The sequence below is a fragment of the Pseudophryne corroboree genome, chromosome 9, assembly GCF_028390025.1.
Source record: "Pseudophryne corroboree isolate aPseCor3 chromosome 9, aPseCor3.hap2, whole genome shotgun sequence".
NCBI lineage: Eukaryota > Metazoa > Chordata > Amphibia > Anura > Myobatrachidae > Pseudophryne > Pseudophryne corroboree.
The window spans coordinates 288,794,613-288,817,659 of NC_086452.1; the positions used below are offsets into that span (position 1 = coordinate 288,794,613).

Sequence of the window (23,047 nt, forward strand, 5' to 3'; positions counted from 1 at the left end):
GAGAGCTTGTCAGAAGCGGTGGAACGCTTCTGTTCCTGGGAATGGGCTGCCTGCTGCAGTCTTCTTCCCTTTCCTCTATCCCTGGGCAGATATGACTCTTATAGGGACGAAAGGACTGAAGCTGAAAAGACGGTGTCTTTTTCTGCAGAGATGTGACTTAGGGTAAAAACGGTGGATTTTCCAGCAGTTGCCGTGGCCACCAGGTCCGATGGACCGACCCCAAATAACTCCTCTTCCTTTATACGGCAATACACCTTTGTGCCGTTTGGAATCTGCATCACCTGACCACTGTCGTGTCCATAAACATCTTCTGGCAGATATGGACATCGCACTTACTCTTGATGCCAGAGTGCAAATATCCCTCTGTGCATCTCGCAAATATAGAAATGCATCCTTAAATGCTCTATAGTCAATAAAATACTGTCCCTGTCAAGGGTATCAATATTTTTAGTCAGGGAATCCGACCAAGCCACCCCAGCTCTGCACATCCAGGCTGAGGCGATCGCTGGTCGCAGTATAACACCAGTATGTGTGTATATACTTTTTATGATATTTTCCAGCCTCCTGTCAGCTGGCTCCTTGAGGACGGCCCTATCTATAGACGGTACCGCCACTTGTTCTGATAAGCGTGTGAGCGCCTTATCCACCCTAAGGGGTGTTTCCCAACGCGCCCTAACTTCTGGCGGGAAAGGGTATACCGCCCATATTTTCTATCGGGGGGAACCCACGCATCATCACACACTTCATTTAATTTATCTGATTCAGGAAAAACTACGGTAGTTTTTTCACATCCCACATAATACCCTCTTTTGTGGTACTTGTAGTATCAGAAATATGTAACACCTCCTTCATTGCCCTTAACGTGTGGCCCTAATAAGGAATACGTTTGTTTATTCACCGTCGACACTGGATTCAGTGTCCCTGTCTGTGTCTGTGTCGACCGACTAAAGTAAACGGGCGTTTTAAAACCCCTGACGGTGTTTTTGAGACGTCTGGACCGGTACTAATTGTTTGTCGGCCGTCTCATGTCGTCAACCGACCTTGGCGCGTGTTGACATTATCACGTAATTCCCTAAATAAGCCATCCATTCCGGTGTCGACTCCCTAGAGAGTGACATCACCATTACAGGCAATTGCTCCGCCTCCTCACCAACATCGTCCTCATACATGTCGACACACACGTACCGACACACAGCACACACACAGGGAATGCTCTGATAGAGGACAGGACCTACTAGCCCTTTGGAGAGACAGAGGGAGAGTTTGCCAGCACACACCAAAAACGCTATAATTATATAGGGACAACCTTATATAAGTGTTTTCCCTTATAGCATCTTTTTTATATATTTCTAACGCCAAATTAGTGCCCCCCCTCTCTGTTTTAACCCTGTTTCTGTAGTGCAGTGCAGGGGAGAGCCTGGGAGCCTTCCCTCCAGCCTTTCTGTGAGGGAAAATGGCGCTGTGTGCTGAGGAGATAGGCCCCGCCCCTTTTTCGGCGGCCTCGTCTCCCGCTCTTAACGGATTCTGGCAGGGGTTAAATATCTCCATATAGCCCCCGGAGGCTATATGTGAGGTATTTTTAGCCAAAAATAGGTTTTCATTGCCTCCCAGGGCGCCCCCCTCCCAGCGCCCTGCACCCTCAGTGACTGCCGTGTGAAGTGTGCTGAGAGGAAATGGCGCACAGCTGCAGTGCTGTGCGCTACCTTAAGAAGACTGAGGAGTCTTCATGCCGCCGATTCTGGACCTTCTTCTTGTTTCAGCATCTGCAAGGGGGCCGGCGGCGAGGCTCCGGTGACCATCCAGGCTGTACCTGTGATCGTCCCTCTGGAGCTAATGTCCAGTAGCCAAAGAAGCCAATCCATCCTGCACGCAGGTGAGTTCACTTCTTCTCCCCTAAGTCCCTCGTTGCAGTGATCCTGTTGCCAGCAGGACTCACTGTAAAATAAAAAACCTAAGCTAAACTTTTCTAAGCAGCTCTTTAGGAGAGCCACCTAGATTGCACCCTTCTCGGCCGGGCACAAAAATCTAACTGAGGCTTGGAGGAGGGTCATAGGGGGAGGAGCCAGTGCACATCACCTGATCCTAAAGCTTTACTTTTTGTGCCCTGTCTCCTGCGGAGCCGCTATTCCCCATGGTCCTTTCAGGAACCCCAGCATCCACTAGGACGATAGAGAAAATATCATAATGCTTTGTAACAATAATGAAAATGTAACAAGCTTCACATTCAACATAAGCTTACAATAAGCATAGGCTGGTATTTTCCAGAATAGAAATGCTGTCAGGCTTACCACTTGTAAGGACGCTGAGACACTGACACATGTTGCTGGACGGAGGACCGGAACTGGAAGTGACGGGGTTGGGGGGCGCGCGGGGGCATGCACTTGCTGGTCGGAGCGGGAAGGGAGCCGGCAGCAAGGGCAGGTGCCAGGAACTGGGGATCACGGTGAAGCAGAGTGATCCCCAGCAAGATTGTAGGACTGAGCAGGGGCAGGTGTGAATCGGTGCAAGTGCAAGAGCCAGGAGGAGAACCAAGTGCCAGGAGGAGGAGGAGAACAAGGTGCAAGACGGGTTACTGAATGTGATGTGGGTGCTGGTGAAAACGCGGGTGAGGACACTTGAGTTGCCGGAAGCAGAGTACATATCAGCGAGCTGGACGGAGGTGCAGTGAAGAGGAGCAACAGCAAGTGAAGAATACATTGGAGAGAGAAGGGAGGAGGTGAAGCGGTGCCGCAGTAGAGGCCCCCCGCAGATAGGATAAACATTAGCCTTCCTACTTTACTTTATTTGTATTGTATAAATTGTTGTTCTTTTCTCTCCCCCCTTGTCTGAACTAGTAATTTCTGTTCTGCTGTTAATATTGTTTCTCTTCATAGCTAGGCCATAGCACAATATCGTATTGCATAGTTTGCATTGCTTGTATTGTCCTTCAGAAGGTAATAGGGAGTTAGTGTCAATAAAATGGGTGGGGCCGTGATTGGGAATCTCACTCCGTGCATGTCGTGCAAGATGTATACGTACCTGGAGCAACAAACCCAGTGTGAATACATTTGCGCGAGGTGCGAAAGGTTGCTCTGGAAGCCCAGGTAACTGATCTAGAGCAAACCGTTATGCGACTCAGGGATATTCACAATCTCGAGCAGAACTTAGATAGAACGGTGGAGGGGCTGCAGGGGGAAAAACACCGGTAGATGAGGTCGAAAAGGTAGCAAGCTGGGTGACAGTTAGAAGGAAGAAAAAGCGTGGGAGGCACGACATCTCTGAACTACCGAACCCCAATAAATTTGCCTGATTGGACGAGGATTCGGTGGACGGTGGTGAAGAAATTACAGAGCAGGAGGAGATAGCGAGGTACCTAGTCAGATTGTGATGGTAGTGAATTCTATTATCAGGAAAACAGCTGGGGCAATCTGCTACCAGGCTCGTGATCGCCGTACAGTCTGTTGTCACCCAGGTTCTCGGGTACGGCACATCGCGGACCGGGTAGAAAGATTGTTGGGAGGGGAAGGGAATGACTCGGCGGTCTTAGTGCACGTTGGCACCAGCGACAAAGTTAGTGGTAGGTGGGATGTCCTTAAAGATTATAGAGACTTGGGCCAGAAACTTAAGCAAAGGACATCTAAGGTAATATTCTCCAAAATATTACCTGTACCACGCGCTAGCCCAGGGAGACAGAGGGATATTAGGGAGGTAAATGTGTGGCTTAGAGACTGGTGTAGGAGAGAAGGGTTTGTGTTCCTGGAACACTGGGTGGACTTCTCAGTCAGGCGCCATCTTTTTTGTCGTGATGGATTGCACCTGAATGAGGAGGGGGCAGCAGTTCTGGCGAGCAGGATAGTTAGAAGCTTGGAGGAGATTTTAAACTAGGTGCCTGGGGGGAGGGTTTAGCTAGAAACTATGGGTCATGCAGTGAGAACAGTAAGGATGGAGGTAGTAAGCTGAATGGGGGTGGAGAAGGGGGGAGGGAAAGAGCAGTCGGCAGGGTTAGTAACAAAGGGTATTGAAGAGGAAGTTAGAGAGGGTATAGTGAAAACTATGACTAACGACGACTACGGGTCACCAATACTGCATATAAAAAACGATGTCACTAGCACAAGGGGGGAATACTTATCTTAATCGTATGTATGCAAATGCTAGGAGCCTTACAGGGAAAAAGGGGGAAACTAGAAGTCCTTGCAGCAAGCAAACAGTATGATATTGTAGGAATTACTGAAACATGGTAGGACGAATCTAACGATTGGACAGTGAATCTGGAGGGTTACACGCTATTCAGGGGACAGATTAAATAAATGGGGTGGAGGGGTATGTCTTTACGTAAAGCTTACTACAGGTTGAGTATCCCTTATCCAAAATACCACATTTTTTGGGTCCCCTATTGAGATAATGACATATATAATGAGATTTATGGTAAGAAGTTACCGTTGTTAAATCTCTTTCTGCGAGGTACACTGGGCTCCATAAGGATTAACATCGGGGTGTAGAGTAGAATCTTGATCCGAGGCACCAACAGGCTCAAAGCTGTGACTGTTCCCAAGATGCACAGCGCCGCCTCCTCTATCACCCCGCCTCCGTACACGGGAGCTCAGTTTCGTTAACCAGCCCAATGCAGTAGCAGGTATTAGAGACGACAATCGCTCGTAGCCAACTACACCACAAACTCACAACAGGAGAGGGTATCAGCGGCTATGCCATACCAACCCAAAGAAGCTAAGAGCGTCAGGGTGGGCGCCTTGTGGAGCCCAGTGTACCTCGCAGAAAGAAATTTAACAACGGTAAGTTCTTACCATAAATCTCGTTTTCTGCTGCGGGGTAGGCTGGGCTCCACAAGGATTAACATCGGGGATGTCCTAAAGCAGTTCCTTATGGGAGGGGACGCACTGTAGCGGGAACAAGAACCCGGCGTCCAAAGGAAGCATCCTGGGAGGCGGAAGTATCAAAGGCATAGGACCTTATAAACCTGTTCCCGGAGGACCACATAGCACAATTGTTCAAGGGTCGCACCCCGGTGGGCCATCCAAGAGGGTTCAACCGGCCGAGTAGAATGGGCTTTGATGGTAGCAGGAGCTGGACGACAAGCCTGTACATAAGCATGTGCAATCACCATTCTAATCCATCTGGCCAGGTTCTGCTTTGAAACAGGCCAGCCACGTTTGTGAAAACCAAACAGTACAAACAGAGAATCAGATTTCCTAATGGAGGATGATCTCTTCACATAGATACGGAGAGCCCGTACCAGATCCATAGACCGCTCTTTGGAAGACAACTCAGGAGAATTAAAGGCCGGAACAACAATCTAAGAACCGTCCGGTCACGATGAAAAATCAAATAGGGGGACTTACAGGATAAGGCACCCAAGTCCGAGACCCTTCTAGCTGAAGCAATAGCAAGCAAAAATAGCACCTTAAGGGACAGCCGCTTAAGGTCCACAGAGGCAAGAGGTTCAAATGGAGACTTTTGCAAGGCCTCCAGTACCACCGACAGATCCCAAGGTGCCACAGGAGGTACATAAGGAGGCTGAATCCGCAGCACGCCCTGAGTGAATGTATGAACATCCGGAAGGGCAGCAATCTTTTTCTGAAACCAAACCGACAAGGCAGAAATGTGAACCTTGAGGGAGGCCAGACGCAGGCCTAAGTGAAGGGCCCTGTTGTAGGAAGGCCAACAGTTTGGCCGTGCTAAACTTTAAAACGTCATGATTGTGAGAAGCACACCAAGTAAAGGAAGTATTCCAGACCCTATGGTAAATCCGAGCAGAAGCCGGCTTATGGGCCTTCAACATCGTTTGAACGACCACCTCAGAAAAACCCTTGGCCCTCAGGACTGAAGCTTTAAGAGCCATGTCGTCAAAGCCAGACGGGCCAAATCCTGGTAAACACAAGGGCCCTGAACGAGGAGGTCTGGTCGTTGTGGAAGTAGAAGGGGACGATCTAGCAAAAGGCCCTGTAGATCGGAGAACCAGTGCCGTCTGGGCCACGCTGGAGCGATTAGAAGTAGGTTTCCTCCTTCTTGCTTGAACTTCCGTATTACTTTGGGCAGGAGTAACACCAGAGGGAACACGTAAGGCAGCCGAAAGTTCCACGGGATTGACAGAGCATCCACGAACACTGCTTGAGGATCCCTTGTCCTTGCTCCGAAGACCGGAACCTTGTGATTGTGTCGAGACGCCATCAGGTCCACATCTGGAAGGCCCCACCTGTCCACAAGAAGTTGAAACACTTCTGGATGGAGGCTGCATTCTCCGGCGTGAGAAAGTCCGCTTCCCAGTTTAGGACCCCCGGAATGAACACTGCGAATATGGCCAGCAGATGGCGTTCTGCCCACTGCAGAGTCCATGATATTTTCCTCATTGCCATGCGGCTTCGAGTGCCGCCTTGATGATTGATGTACGCCACCGTGGTGGCTTTGTCCGATTGTACTTGAACAGGTCTGTTCTGTATTAGATGCTGGGCCATTGCGAAAGCATTGAACGCTGCCTGCAGTTCCACAATATTTATTGGGAGTAGATACTCCTCCTTGGTCCACCGACCCTGAAGAGAATGTTGTTCCAACACTGCGCCCCAACCTCTCAGACTGGCATCCGACGTCAGAAGGACCCAGTGGGATATCCAGAAGGGACAGCCCCTGCTCAATCGCTGGTCCTGAAGCCACCAGTTCAGTGACAGGCCGATCTCCGGAGACAAGGACATAATGTGAGATCTGATCCGGTGAGGCAGGCCGTCCCACTTGGTCAGAATTAACTTCTGCAGAGGGCGAGAATGGAATTGAGCATACTCCACCATGTCGAAAGCCGACACCATGAGACCTAGCCCTTGCATTGCCGAATGTATCGACACTTGCAGACGAGATAGGAAGCATCGAATCCTGTCCTGAAGCTTCAGGACTTTCTCCTGAGACAAGAGCAACCGTTGGTTGTGAGTGTCCAATAACACTCCCAGGTGTACCATGTTCCGAGCAGGAACCAGGGAGGATTCTTCCAGTTGATCAACCACCTGTGGGCTTTCATGAACTGGACCGTCAGATCTAGATGACACAGGAGAAGTTCTGGGGAATTTGTTAGGATCAACAAATCGTCCAAGTACGGTAGGATCCTGTATCCTTGACGGCGGAGTGTAGCCGTCATGACCGCCATTACTTTGGTGAAAACTCTGGGAGCCGTTGTCAAACCAAAGGGTAATGCCCGAAATTGGTAATGAAGGTTGCCCACTGCAAACCTCAGGTACTGCTGATGAGACACTGCAATAGGAATATGCAGGTAGGCATCCTGTATGTCCAGGGAGACCATATAGTCCCCAGGCTCCAAGGCCAGAACAATAGAGCACAGAGTTTCCATACGAAACTTGTAGACCCGCACATGCTTGTTCAAGGACTTCAAATCGAGAATGGGCCGCGAGGACCAGTTCGGTTTCGGGACTAGAAACAGCTGTGAATAGTACCCCTTGCCTCTCTGAGCCAGAGGCACCTGTACTACCACTCCTGTGGTCAGGAGGGAATGTACCACCGAATGCAGAGTGTTTGCCTTTGTCAGGTCCAGAGGAACATCTGTCAGGCAAAATCGATGAGGGGGACGATTCTTGAAGGGTACGGCGTAACCTCGTGTGACGACTTCCCTTACCCAGGCATCGGAAGTGGTCTTCAACCATTCCTGGGCAAAACCTAGAAGTTGGCCCCCCATCCTGGGAACCCCCAAAGGGAGGCCCACCCCGCCCTGCAGCAGGTTTGTCAGTTTTGGAAGCAGGCCGATGGGCAGCCCAGGCTTGCTTCGATCTGGGCTTGGCAGGTCTGGAAGCACCAGCTTGCTTTGGGTACGCCTGACCTTTTGCTTTACCTGTAGGATGAAAGGGCCGAGGGAAAGTACTTTTAGCCTTTTGTGCGGAAGGAGCCGTACTAGGTAGGCAAGCTGTAGTAGCAGTAGCCAGATCAGCCACAATCTTATTGAGGTCTTCAAAGAGAATGTCTCCCTTAGAAGGAAGCACCTCCAGGGTTTTCTTGGAATCCATATCCACCTACCAGGATCTCAACCAAAGGATACGTCTGGCCAAGAAGGACATAGTAGCAGCCTTGGCCGCCAGCACACCGCCATCGGAGGCTGACTCGTTAAGGTACAGAGAAGCCGTGGTAATATAAGAGAGACATTGTCGAGCATGCTTAGATGCATTGGAAGGCAGCTCCGCCTCAAGCTCCTGAGCCCACGCTTCAACAGCCCATGTTGCTGCAATAGTTGGCTTATGCACAGCCCCCGTTAGGGTGTAAATCGCTTTAAAACAACCCTCCACACGTCTATGCATCGGATCCTTCTGAGAGGTGACGGTAGTTACTGGCAGAGCAGAGGAAACTACCATGCGCACCACACGAGAATCTACAGGTGAAGGAGTTTCCCAATTCTTACATATCTCCGCAGAGATAAAATAACGAGCCAACAATCTCTTATTAGGTGTGAATTTTGTCCCTGGATTTTCCCAGGATTCCGGATCTATGTCAACCAGGTGTTCAGAATGAGGTAAAACTTGTTTAACCACCTTCTTACGTTTAAACCTATCCGGCTTTTTAGAGACAGTCTCAGGCTCAGGATCATCAGACACCTGAATAATGAGCCTAATTGCTTCAATCAGATCAGGGACATCCACCAATGACTTCCCTTCCCCATCAGAAACATCTGAGTCAGTGTCTGTGGGATCAGTATACGCACCATCCTCCTCAGAGGGGTGTAGTATGGCTGACCGACGCCGGGATCCCGGCGGGGAGGGGCGAGTGCAGCAAGCCCCTTGCGGGCTCGGTGGAGACCTACGTTCGCCACGGGTTCTATTCCCACTCTATGGGTGTCGTGGACACCCACGAGTGGAAATAGTCCCTGTTGGTCGGCATGCCGACCATCGGGATAGTGAGGGGTCGAGATGGTGGAGGAGGTCATGTGACTGTCGGTCTCCCGACCGCCGGTCACATGAATACCACCCCCTCAGAGGACGTGTCCGGGATAACAGTGGATTGGGAGGAGGTAATGGCCCGTTTAGAAGACGACTTAGTCTTAGGCGGGCGAGAGTGACACTTAGATTTAGTCAGTGACCGGTTCAAATGCTGTAACTGAGTAAAGATTTGATCTGCCCATGGCGGATCAATAGCAGGGACCATAAACTGCTGCAATAGTACAGGTGGTCCCACAGGGGGCGCCAATTTAATTACAAGCGTGTTCAAAAGCGTGGAAAAGGTAGCCCAAGGTGGGTCATTATTGCCCCCGGTGCTACGGACCCACTGGGGGGTAAGGAACCCCCTGAACCTGAACTCTCCACTGCCAAATTTTCCTCCAAGATGTCTGCAGCGCCATCATCACACAGTGTGGGAGAGGCCCCAGCTCCGTTACCTCTTGTAGCTAACATAATAGTAAGCACAATAATGGGCAACCAGGTACAATTCGTAGCACCAATGTACCTAGCAAGAACTCTCCGTGAAGTGTGACTGTGGCAGCACAATAACCGGGAATCCAAGAGATATATAGGGTGACTATAAATCACAAGTAAAAATACACAGCACATATATCTTGTGACAAAAATCCTATATTGTACAGGAAACCTGATACACTTAGACCTCACAGGTTATGGAATATAGGAATAGCACGCTGAGTGAAATACCCAATAAGGCAGCCACGCAGCAGCTACATGCACACACACATATATAGTCACAAGCGTACCATGCAGAAATTATGCACGATAAAACTGCACTGGACTAGCAATACAAAGAAATACTCAGTAAAGCTATATGTGTCAACAATAGAAATAACAAAGCACAGTAAATACTGGATGTATATCACAGGGTGTTTGTACCGCACAACCCTGAATGTATGCACTCTTTCTTAACTAACACTGTCCCAGTCACAGGTAGAATACTTAAGTGTCCTGTAAAATGCACAGCACTGGCGATCAGGCGGCTTTAAAGAGGAGGATTTGCCCCAACAGTCCCAGGAACAGCTCAGCTCCATTTGTAATGGCTGCGGACAGGGAGTGAGGGAGAGATATGCAGCTCCAGGGCGGGAGCATTCACAGAAATGGCGCCCTGGGGCCGTGGGAGGGGCTACAGGTTAGGCCTTCGCCACCTGCTGGCATCCCCACCGGGTGCTGCGAGCTCTGAAAACGGGGCTTTTAGAGAGTAAAATCCCCCATACCTGTGCCCAATGTCCCTGGTGGCTAGTGGAGCAGCTGCACAATAACAGTGTCAACGCCAGCGGCCGCGCCGGATCACGGTACAGAGCGGCCAAAGAGCCCCTTTACCTCCCCCGTACCTGCGGCCACACGATCCTGGAGGACAGTGGCATGTGTGTGACTGACGCTGGAAAGACACCGGAGCCTCCGCTGCAGTGACCCGGCAACCAGGGCGAGGGAGTATACAGCACCGCTGGGGGCGATGAAGCGCAGCAAAGAAAGTCTATGTGACTTTACACGCTGCAGCCCTTGAAGTCTGTAAAATAATTCTTCTTTTCTTCAAATAAAGCTATCAAATGGGCTGCAAAAGGCAGCCCCCCTGTTAAGTGCCTGCTTACTGCATGGCACCAACTTACAAACTGAGCTCCTGTGCACGGAGGCGGGGTTATAGATGAGGCGGCGCTGTGCATCTTGGGAACAGTCAAAGCTTTGAGCCTGTTGATGCCTCGGATCAAGATCCTACTCTACCCCCCGATTTTAATCCTTGTGGAGCCCAGTGTACCCTGCAGCAGAAATGAACGTTAGAACTTACCGTTGATAACGTGATTTCTCTTATGTCCACAGGTATCCACAGGATAACATTGGGAAATTGTCGAGCGACAGCGAAAATGGCACCAACACGGTCACGGGCTTTCTGGCCTCCAAGGATGCATTGGGGCCTCCACTATATAGTCCCGCCCACTGACTCAGTCAGATCAGTTCTTTCCACAGCGATTTTAGGCAGGAACATTAGGTAGAGACCTGTACAGGCGATAAGAGCACACATGCACACCCATCCATACAAGAAGGAAGAGGTTTAGCGATTGTCTAGATCCTCAAATCAGGTGCGTCAGGGTGGGATCCCTGTGGATACCTGTGGACATAAGAGAAATCACGTTATCAACGGTAAGTTCTTACCATAACGTTAATTTCTCTGGCTGGGTCCACAGGATTATCCACAGGATAACATTGGGATTCCCAAAGCCATTTTAGTGGTGGGGACGCTCCTGATTGCACAGGAGGACCTTTCGCCCGAAGTCTGCGTCATGAGAGGCAAAAGTATCCAAGGCATAATGTCTCATGAATGTGTTTATGGAAGACCATGTGGCTGCCCTACATATTTGTTCTGCTGATGCACCCTGTTGTGCTGCCCAAGAAGGACCTACCTTACGTGTAGAGTGTGCAGAGACATTAGCCGGAATAGGGAGATCTGCATGAGAATAAGCTTCAGATATTACCATTCGGAGCCATCTCGCCAGCGTCTGTTTACTAGCAGGCCATCCTCTTCTATGGAATCCGTAGAGGATGAAGAGGGAATCTGTTTTCCTGATGGCACTAGTATGATCTATGTAGATTTTTAAAGCCCGGACCACGTCCAGCGACGCTTCTCCCACAGATAGTCCCGATACCTGAAAAGCGGGGACTACAATCTCTTCATTCAGGTGAAATTTTGATACCACCTTTGGAAGATAGCTAGATCTCGTTCTGAGAACTGCTCTGTCTGGAAAAAAACTTAGGAAAGGAGACTTACATGATAATGCTCCCAAATCTGACACTCTTCTGGCTGACGCCATTGCCAGTAAAAAAAGAACTTTAACCGTTAACCACTTAAGATCCGCTCTCTCAAGTGGTTCAAACAAAGGACCCTGGAGAAATTTAAGAACTAAATTCAAATCCCAGGGAGCTGCAGGAGGAACAAATGGAGGTTGAATATGTACTACTCCTTGGAAAAACGTACGTACATCCTGTAGGTCAGCAATCTTCTGCTGAAACCATACAGTCAATGCTGAGACTTGCACCCTCAAGGAAGCAACCTTCAACCCTTTATCCAATCCTGCCTGCAGAAAATCCAAAATTCTAGCTACTTTAAAGGATCTCGGATTGTAATTTTTTCCAGAACACCAATGAATATAGGCTTGCCATATTCTATGATACACACGGGCCGAAGAAGGCTTTCTTGCTCTAAGCATGGTTTGGATTACTTGCTTTGAAAAACCTTTAGCCTCTAAGATAGAGGTTTCAACAGCCACGCCGTCAAAGACAGGCGATCCAGATGACTGTGACAACAAGGACCCTGCATTAACAGATCTGGACATTGAGGGAGCAGTATCGGTGCTTCCACGAACATTCTCAACAGATCTGTGTACCAATGCCTTCTTGGCCAAGCTGGAGCTATTAGAATGATTGCTCCTTTTGCCTGTTTTATCTTTCTCACTACTCTGGGTAACAGAGATATTGGAGGGAACAGATATGCCAGCTGAAACCTCCATTCTACTGACAGTGCGTCTACCAGGACCGCTCCTGGGTCCCTTGTTCTTGATCCGTACCTCGGAACTTTGTTGTTTAGACGAGACGCCATAAGGTCCATCTCTGGTAGACCCCATCTGTTCACCAGTGTCTGAAACACTTCTGGGTGTAGCGCCCATTCGGTTTCCTGAATGGTGTGCCGACTGAGAAAATCTGCTTCCCAATTTAGTACACCCGGGACAAATACTGCTGACAATGCTGGGAGATGGAGTTCTGCCCATTTTAGAATGGGGGTTACTTCCTCCATCAGACTCTTGCTGTGAGTTCCTCCTTGATGATTGAGGTATGCTACTGCCGTCGCATTGTCTGAGCGGATCTGGACTGGTCTTCCTTGTAGATTGTCCTTTGCCTGAACCAGAGCCAAGTAAATGGCTCTTATTTCTAACAGATTTATCGGCAGGCGACTTTCCCTTGCGGTCCATTTTCCCTGGAACCATAGGCTTCCGAGTACCGCCCCCCAGCCTTGCAGGCTGGCATCTGTCGTCAGGACTTGCCACTCTTTTATCCAAAAGGGTCTCCCCTTGTTTAAATGGTCTGTCTGTAGCCACCATGCTAGAGACCTTTTTACATTTACTGGAATCTTTATCATCTGCTTTTTTATCGTTTGATGAATTCCGTTCCATTTGGTCAAAATGAGATGCTGCAATGGTCTGGAGTGGAATTGCGCATATTCCACCATGTCGAACGTTGATACCATCAGACCCAACAGTCGCATTGCTGCATGGACTGACATTGTCTGGGCTTGCAACGCTTCCTGGGCCATGACCTGCACCTTGACTATTTTTTTCTCTGGTAAGAGAACTCTCTGTAGGTCTGAATCCAATATGGCTCCCAAATGAACCATCCGCTGTGACGGATTCAGGGACGACTTCTCCCAATTTATGAGCCACCCGTGTCTCTGTAAATAAACTATCGTCTGTTGGAGATGGCTCAACAGTAAATCTTGCGACTGTGCTAAGATTAATAGGTCGTCTAGGTATGAGAATATTCTTATCCCTTGCTTGCGCAGACAAGCTGCCATAACCACCATGATCTTGGTAAACACCCTGGGTGCTGTAGCTAGCCCGAAGGGCAGAGCTTGGAACTGGAAGTGTTCCTTGAGGATGGCAAACCTGAGGTAACACTGATGTGATAGTGCTATAGGTACATGCAGGTAAGCATCCCGTACATCCAGAGATACCATATAGTCCCCCGGTTCCATAGCCAACATTATGGAGCGTAACGTCTCCATGTGGAACTTCGGGATCCATATGTAGTTGTTCAACATCTTCAGATTTAGAATTGGTCGATATGACCCATTTGGTTTCTGGATTAGAAACAGATTGGAGTAATACCCCTGTCCCTTTTGTGATGGAGGTACTGGGACAATCACCCCTGACTGCAGTCATTTTTGGACTGCTTCTTGCAGGGCATTAGCCTTCGACTCTATACGAGACGGGCTGGTGCAAAAAAATCTTTGAGGAGGCTGCCTCCTGAATGGGAACCCATACCCCTGAGATACTACCTTCTGCACCCAGGCATCTGCTGTTGACTGTTGCCATATGTGTGCAAATTGCAGGAGTCGGCCCCCAACCCTGGAATCCTCCAGGCGGAGGCCCGTCTCTTCAGGCTGAGGGTTTCTGTTCAGGTTTGGAAGCTGGCTTTTTGCTAGCCCACTGCTACCTACCCCTGGATTTAAACTGGGGTTGTTTAGACTCCTCTTTAGCTTTCGCTTTGCTTTGCCAGCGAAATGAGCAAAATTTTAAACCCTTGGACTTCGGGTTATAGGTAGCCGGAAATCTGACCTTTTTCGATTCAGCCTCTGACTCTAGGATATCCGATAAGGGTTTTCCAAATAATAAATTACCCACGAAAGGCAATGCTTCCAATTCTTTCTTGGACTCCGCATCTGGGCCTGTATAGAGGAGGCGGCGCTGTGCATCTTGGGAACAGTCAAAGCTTTGAGCCTATTGGTGCCTCGGATCAAGATCCTACTCTACACTCCGATGTTAATCCTTGTGGAGCCCAGTGTACCCTGCAGCAGAAATAATGTTAGTATTTGTATCTTTATTGGTAACTCAACATTAGCAATTCCTTCTGAATCTTCTAAGCACATTCCTGATTGTTGGTTTGTCATCTTTAATGTGGAACACTTGATGTTGCCAGTAGGGCACAGCGCCAACGACATTTAGCCTCAGTAAGGGTGGAAGTACAAAGAGTCTATCGCTATAATAAATACACGGCAGGGCTGGGAATCAAGCTATCTGTAATCCTGACGAAGCATGCATAAGGAGAAATATGCCGATCGCAGATTAGCGATTCCGATTGATGCCGCACAGCTCTACATGCGGCTCATCGGGTAGTCTGCCAGTAGAGACACCTAGTTTTACTGGGCCACTGCTCAAAAGACTCATCTGATTAAGAATTTCCCTGGCAGAATCCGGGGACGCGAGAACCGCAGTAAGATACATGGGCAATAGTGCAGCAAGACAGCTGTCGACCCGCTTTGTATCAGTCCAGAGTTATCCAAGGATGAACTGGGGTATCTTATAAGCGGCCTATTACTGGCTAAACACCCACAGTATTATTCAAAAAGAAAGACATCCATTTAAAATACAGCACAGTGGTGTGCTTATACACTGGCTCCAATTCTGGGTAGCTATCCAACACTAGTAAATACCTAAAGAAATCAAATACGGCGACTGCGCATACAGGGTGAATAAAACACTATGGCTTATCCCCTGTATCATAACATTATCGATTGACTCTTTCACCTATATTCCTGATATCGGACCTAAGATCTATCCCTAAAGGACTATACAGTGATGGAATACAGTTATTTTGTATTGAAATAAATAAATCTGAATGTTTATGTTGAATTGTCTGTTTTTATTGTATACAAGTATTAAGCACTTTACTAACAGCCCCCCTCAATGAATTTTGTATTTTAGTACATTCTTACGATTGTATGCTATACAATCCCTCTTTTTCTTTATAAATTAGAAAAATATTTTATTATTTTTTACTCATATTACTTACCTTCATCTAACTGGGTATGCGCGGACAGTTACTGTATTTGCAGAGTTAACTGTAGTACATCCACATTCTTGGTAGCAACTAGTTACTACTCTTTGATACAAATAAGCGCAGTCCCTCCTTTCAACCTTCCAGGTTTTAATGTTATGACTGATCAGTGGTGTGCATATTATATACTGGGGGATGCATACGATATCCCGGTGGTCATATGACTAACACCAGCATCCCGAAGCAGAGAATCCTGACAGGGCTCGGGAAAATAAGAATTTACTTACCGATAATTCTATTTCTCGGAGTCCGTAGTGGATGCTGGGGTTCCTGAAAGGACCATGGGGAATAGCGGCTCCGCAGGAGACAGGGCACAAAAAAGTAAAGCTTTTACCAGATCAGGTGGTGTGCACTGGCTCCTCCCCCTATGACCCTCCTCCAGACTCCAGTTAGGTACTGTGCCCGGACGAGCGTACACAATAAGGGAGGCAATTTGAATCCCGGGTAAGACTCATACCAGCCACACCAATCACACCGTACAACTTGTGATCTAAACCCAGTTAACAGTATGATAACAGAAAGAGCCTCTTAAAGATGGCTCCTTAACAATATAACCCGAATTTGTTAACAATAACTATGTACAGTATTGCAGATAATCCGCACTTGGGATGGGCGCCCAGCATCCACTACGGACTCCGAGAAATAGAATTATCGGTAAGTAAATTCTTATTTTCTCTATCGTCCTAAGTGGATGCTGGGGTTCCTGAAAGGACCATGGGGATTATACCAAAGCTCCCAAACGGGCGGGAGAGTGCGGATGACTCTGCAGCACCGAATGAGAGAATTCCAAGTCCTCTTTTGCCAGGGTATCAAATTTGTAGAATTTTACAAACGTGTTTTCCCCCGACCACGTAGCTGCTCGGCAGAATTGTAATGCCGAGACCCCTCGGGCAGCCGCCCAAGATGAGCCCACCTTCCTTGTGGAATGGGCCTTAACAGATTTAGGCTGTGGCAGGCCTGCCACAGAATGAGCAAGTTGAATTGTGTTACAAATCCAACGAGCAATCGTCTGCTTAGAAGCAGGGGCACCCAACTTGTTGGGTGCATATAGTAACAACAGCGAGTCAGATTTTCTGACTTCAGCCGTCCTTGAAATGTATATTTTTAAGGCTCTGACAACGTCCAACAACTTGGAGTCCTCCAAGTCGCCAGTGGCCGCAGGCACCACAATAGGTTGGTTCAGGTGAAACGCTGATACCACCTTAGGGAGAAAATGCGGACGAGTCCTCAGTTCTGCCCTATCCGAATGGAAGATTAGATAAGGGCTTTTATAAGATAAAGCCGCCAATTCAGATACTCTCCTGGCGGAAGCCAGGGCCAGTAACATAGTCACTTTCCATGTGAGATATTTAAAATCCACCTTTTTCAATGGTTCAAACCAATGGGATTTGAGGAAATCTAAAACTACATTTAGATCCCACGGTGCCACCGGAGGCACCACAGGAGGCTGTATATGCAGTACTCCTTTAACAAAAGTCTGTACCTCAGGAACTGAGGCCAATTCTTTTTGGAAGAATATTGACAGGGCCGAAATTTGAACCTTAATAGATCTCAATTTGAGACCCATAGACAATCCTGATTGTAGGAAATGTAGGAAACGACCCAGTTGAAATTCCTCCGTCGGAACACTCCGATCCTCGCACCACGCGACATATTTTCGCCAAATGCGGTGATAATGTTTCGCGGTGACTTCCTTCCTTGCCTTAATCAAGGTAGGAATGACTTCTTCTGGAATGCCTTTCCCTTTTAGGATCTGGCGTTCAACCGCCATGCCGTCAAACGCAGCCGCGGTAAGTCTTGAAAGAGACAGGGACCCTGTTGTAGCAGGTCCCTTCTCAGAAGTAGAGTGCACGGGTCGTCCGTGACCAACTCTTGAAGTTCCGGGTACCAAGTCCTTCTTGGCCAATCCGGAGCCACTAGTATTGTTCTTACTCCTCCTCACCGTATAATCTTCAATACCTTTGGTATGAGAGGCAGAGGAGGAAACACATATACTGATTTGTACACCCAAGGTGTTACCAGTGCGTCCACAGCTATTGCCTGTGGATCTCTTGACCTGGCGCAATACTTGTCCAGTTTCTTGTTGAGGCGAGACGCCATCATGTCTACCATTGGTCTTTCCCAACAGTTTATTAGCATGTGGAAGACTTCTGGATGAAGACCCCCCTCTCCCGGGTGAATATCGTGTCTGCTGAGGAAGTCTGCTTCCCAGTTGTCCACGCCCGGGAAGAACACTGCTGACAGTGCTATTACGTGATTCTCCGCCCAGCGAAGAATCTTGGCAGCTTCTGCCATTGCACTCCTGCTTCTTGTGCCGCCCTGTCTGTTTACATGGGCGACCGCCGTGATGTTGTCCGACTGAATCAACACCGGTTTTCCTTGCAGGAGTGGTTCCGCCTGGCTTAGAGCATTTTAGATTGCTCTTAGTACCAGAATGTTTATGTGAAGAGACTTTTCCAGGTTCGTCCATACCCCCTGGAAGTTTCTTCCTTGTGTGACTGCTCCCCAACCTCTCAGGCTGGCGTCCGTGGTCACCAGGATCAAATCCTGTATGCCGAATCTGCGGCCCTCCAATAGATGAGCCTTTTGCAACCACCACAGAAGATATACCCTTGTCCTTGGCGACAGGGTTATTCGCAGGTGCATCTGAGGATGCGACCCTGACCATTTGTCCAACAGATCCCTTTGGAAAATTCTTGCATGGAATCTGCCGAATGGAATTGCTTCGTAAAAAGCCACCATTTTTCCCAGGACTCTTGTGCATTGATGTACAGACACCTTTCCTGGTTTTAGGAGGTTCCTGACAGGTCGGATAACTCCTTGGCTTTTTCCTCGGGAAGAAAAACCTTTTTCTGAACCGTGTCCAGAATCATCCCTAGGAACAGCAGACGTATCGTCGGAAAACAGCTGCGATTCTTGGAATATTTAGAATCCAGTCGTGCCGTCGAAGAACTACTTTAGATAGTGCTCTTCCGACCTCCAACTGTTCTCTGGAACTTGCCCTTTTTAGGTCGTGCAAGTAAGGGATAATTTAGATGCCTTTTTTCTTTGAAGAAACATCTTTTCGGCCATTACCTTGGTAAAAAGGCCCGGGGTGCCGTGGATAATTCAAACGGCATCGTCTGAAACTGATATTGACAGTTCTGTACCACGAACCAGAGGTACCCTTGATGAGAAGGACAAAATTTGGACATGGAGGTAATCCTTGATGTCCAGGGACATTCCGGTTCGCTATCACTGCTCTGAGTGACTTTATCTCGATTTGAACCTTTTATGTAAGTGTTCAAAACATTTTAGATTTAGACTATGTGTCACCAAGCCGTCTGGCTTCAGTACCACAATATAGTGTGGAAAAATAATACCCTTTTCCTTGTCGTAGGAGGGGTACTTTGATTATCACCTGCTGGATATACAGCTTGTGAATTGTTTCCAATGCTGCCTCCCTGTCGGAGGGAGCCGTTGGTAAAGCAGACTTCAGGAACCTGTGAGGAGAAGATGTCTCGACTCTCCAATCTTTACCCCTGGGATAATACTCGTACGATCTAGGGGTCAACTTGCGAGTGATCCCACTGCGCCCTGAGACTCTTGAGACTACCCCCCCACCTTGAGTCCGCTTGCACGGCCCCAGCGTCATGCTGAGGACTTGGCAGACGCGGTGGAGGGCTTCTTTTCCTGGGAAAGGGCTGCCTGCTGCAGTCTACTTCCCTTACCTCTATGTCTGGGCAGATATGACTGGCCTTTTGCCTGCATGCCCTCATGGGAAAGGAAAGATTGAGGCTGAAAAGACGGTGTCTTTTTTAGCTGAGATGTAACTTGGGGTAAAAAAGGTTGGATTTCCCAGCTGTTGCTGTGGTCCCCAGGTCCGATGGACCGACCCCCAAATAACTCCTTCCCTTTATACAGCAATACTTCCATCTGCCGTATGGGATCTGTATCACCTGACCACTGTCGTGTCCCTGACATCTTCTGGGAGATATGGACAACGCACTTATCTTGATGCCAGAGAGCAAATATCCCTCTGTGCATCTCACATACATATATATAGAATGCATCCTATTAAATGCTCTACATGAATAAAATATTTTCAGTCAGGGAATCCGACCAAGCCAACCCAGCACTGCATCTCCAGGCTGATGGCGATCGCTGGTCGCAGTATAACCACCGTATGTGTGTATATACTTTTTAGGATATTTTTCCAGCTTCCTATCAGCTGGCTCCTTGAGGGCGGCCGTATCTGGAGACGGTAACGCCACTTGATAAGCGTGTGAGCGCCTTATCACCCTAAGGGGTGTTTCCCAACGTACCCTAATTTCTGGCGGGAAAGGGTATAACGCCAATATTTGCTATCGGGGTAACCCTACGCATCATCACACACTTCATTTTATTTTATCTGATTCAGGAAAAACTACAGGTAGTTTTTTCACTCCCACATAATACCCTTTCTTGTGGTACTTGTAGTATCAGAAACACGTAACACCTCCTTCATTGCCCTTAACGTGTGGCCCTAATGAGAAATACGTTTGTTTATTCACCGTCGACACTGTATTCAGTGTCCGTGTCTGTGTCTGTGTCGACCGACTGAGGTAAATGGGCGTTTTTAAAACCCCTGACGGTGTTTCTGAGACGCCTGGACCGGTCCTAATAGATTGTCGGCCGTCTCATGTCGTCAACCGACCTTGCAGCGTGTTGACATTCTCACGTAATTCTCTAAATAAGCCATCCATTCCGGTGTCGACTCCCTAGAGAGTGACATCACCATTACAGGCAATTTCTCCGCCTCCTCACCAACATCGTCCTCATACATGTCGACACACACGTACCGACACACAGCACACACACCGGGAATGCTCTGACAGAGGACAGGACCCACTAGCCCTTTGGGGAGACAGAGGGAGAGTCTGCCAGCACACACCAAAAACGCTATAATTATATAGGGACAACCTTATATAAGTGTTTCTCCCTTATAGCATCTTTTATATATATACAATATCGCCAAAATCAGTGCCCCCCCTCTCTGTTTTAACCCTGTTTCTGTAGTGCAGTGCAGGGGAGAGCCTGGGAGCCTTCTCTCCAGCTTTTCTGTGAGAGAAAATGGCGCTGTGTGCTGAGGAGATAGGCCCCGCCCCTTTTTCGGCGGGCTCGTCTCCCGCTATTTTTGAAGTTAGGCAGGGGTTAAATATCTCCATATAGCCTCTGTGGGCTATATGTGAGGTATTTTTTGCCTCTAATAAGGTTTTTATTTGCCTCTCAGAGCGCCCCCCCCAGCGCTCTGCACCCTCAGTGACTGTTGTGTGAAGTGTGCTGAGAGGAAAATGGCGCACAGCTGCAGTGCTGTGCGCTACCTTTATGAAGACTCAGGAGTCTTCAGCCGCCGATTTTGGACCTCTTCTCTCTTCAGCGTCTGCAAGGGGGCCGGCGGCGCGGCTCCGGTGACCATCCAGGCTGTACCTGTGATCGTCCCTCTGGAGCTAGTGTCCAGTAGCCAAGCAGCAAATCCACTCTGCACGCAGGTGAGTTCACTACTTCTCCCCTAAGTCCCTCGTTGCAGTGATCCTGTTGCCAGCAGGACTCACTGTAAAGTAAAAAACCTAAGCTAAACTTTCTCTAAGCAGCTCTTTAGGAGAGCCACCTAGATTGCACCCTTCTCGTTCGGGCACAAAATCTAACTGGAGTCTGGAGGAGGGTCATAGGGGGAGGAGCCAGTGCACACCACCTGATCTGGTAAAAGCTTTACTTTTTTGTGCCCTGTCTCCTGCGGAGCCGCTATTCCCCATGGTCCTTTCAGGAACCCCAGCATCCACTTAGGACGATAGAGAAAATACATTTACCCTCCCCTCCCCCTAACCCTCCCTTTCCGCAGCTTAACCCTAGCCCTTCCTGGTGGTGCCTAAAACTAACCCTCCTCTTCCACCGCAGCCTAACCTTATCCCTCCCAGGGGGTGCCTTACCCTAATCCCCCCACCCCCCTTCCCAACCTCTCCACGGCCTAAACCTAACCTCCCCCCACCCCACGGCTTACCAATCAGGAGTACCGGCAGAGGTCGATCGGGATTCTGAGCAGTGTCGGGATGCCTAATGCTGGTGTCCTGAACAGATCCCTATACTGGTGGTATGTCCCTGTCAGTTTTAGTATAATAATAAAGAAAAGGGACTTCTATAATTTGCAGATGTCACTATCAAGTTAAATACAAAACACAATACTTACATCTAGTGCAGATTGGATTAGAATACTCCTGTGTTGGTCTGCCAGATCTTTTACCGTGGTTATATCCACTGCACTATGTTGCACTTCCCCATTTCTACCTAAAAATGAAAGAATACCATCACTCACTGCGTGGGGAGTATGTAGATGAATGAAATGACAAACAGTTATTACCTTTCGTTGTCAGAAAACACACTTTTCCAAGAAAAAAATGGGAATCCAAATATTTCATTGAAGACATAACGCTGGACAGGCTGCAAACATAGAAAGTATATATTAGTTCATGACAGTGCAAATGATCCAAATGTTTCTTAAAAGCTTTTACTTGGAGACCTGATGCCCAGAACAGGTATTTCCAAAACCTATGGCCCTAGAAAAACATTTTGGACTTCAAGATTTCAGGGTTAAAAAAAAAACTAAATAAAAAACACAACTCACAACCAGAATCTGAAATAACACAAGCAGAACTAATATCACAAGTACCCGCAATCTGTTATCAAAAACTCTCTAGTTCCCATCAAATGAACCTTAAAAAAAGCCCAGCTACTATATACAGTACAGACACTGATTTATAAGCCATACAGATATATCCACATACGCCTATCCTTAAATCATGTCAAATGGCCCCATTTAGTGCTTCACGGACATTGCTATTTAGCTGATCCTAAAGGTCTCGCACTATATGGTGCAAAAGGGATAGGTGAAAAAGGACATCTCTGTATTTGGTGGGTTTGTGCTCTAAAAAAAAAGATTTCACTCACCGGTAAATCTATTTCTCGTAGTCCGTAGTGGATGCTGGGAACTCCGTAAGGACCATGGGGAATAGTGGCTCCGCAGGAGACTGGGCACAACTAAAGAAAGCTTTAGGACTACCTGGTGTGCACTGGCTCCTCCCTCTATGACCCTCCTCCAGACCTCAGTTAGGATACTGTGCCCAGAAGAGCTGACACAATAAGGAAAGGATTTTGAATCCCGGGTAAGACTCATACCAGCCACACCAATCACACCGTATAACTCGTGATACTATACCCAGTTAACAGTATGAAATATAACGGAGCCTCTCAACAGATGGCTCAACAATAACCCTTTAGTTAACCAATAACTATATACAAGTATTGCAGACAATCCGCACTTGGGACGGGCGCCCAGCATCCACTACGGACTACGAGAAATAGATTTACCGGTGAGTAAAATCTTATTTTCTCTGACGTCCTAGTGGATGCTGGGAACTCCGTAAGGACCATGGGGATTATACCAAAGCTCCCAAACGGGCGGGAGAGTGCGGATGACTCTGCAGCACCGAATGAGC

At 48.2% G+C, this 23,047-nt stretch overlaps 1 protein-coding gene across 3 annotated transcripts in view; it reads right to left on the bottom strand.

Annotated features, from left to right (window-relative positions):
- The window catches only part of CENPM (centromere protein M), a 412,428-nt gene that overhangs the window by 311,782 nt on the left and 77,599 nt on the right, over positions 1–23,047 (bottom strand). For all 3 annotated transcript variants that reach the window (XR_010186836.1, XM_063940338.1, XM_063940339.1), the window contains exons 4-5: positions 21,913–21,992; positions 21,742–21,839 (exon numbers count right to left, since the gene is read on the bottom strand). Coding sequence is in view for 2 of the 3 variants with exons in the window: in XM_063940338.1 (XP_063796408.1) it covers positions 21,742–21,839; positions 21,913–21,992 (178 nt within the window). In the remaining variant the exon portion in view is untranslated. The remainder of the gene's footprint in view (positions 1–21,741; positions 21,840–21,912; positions 21,993–23,047) is intronic.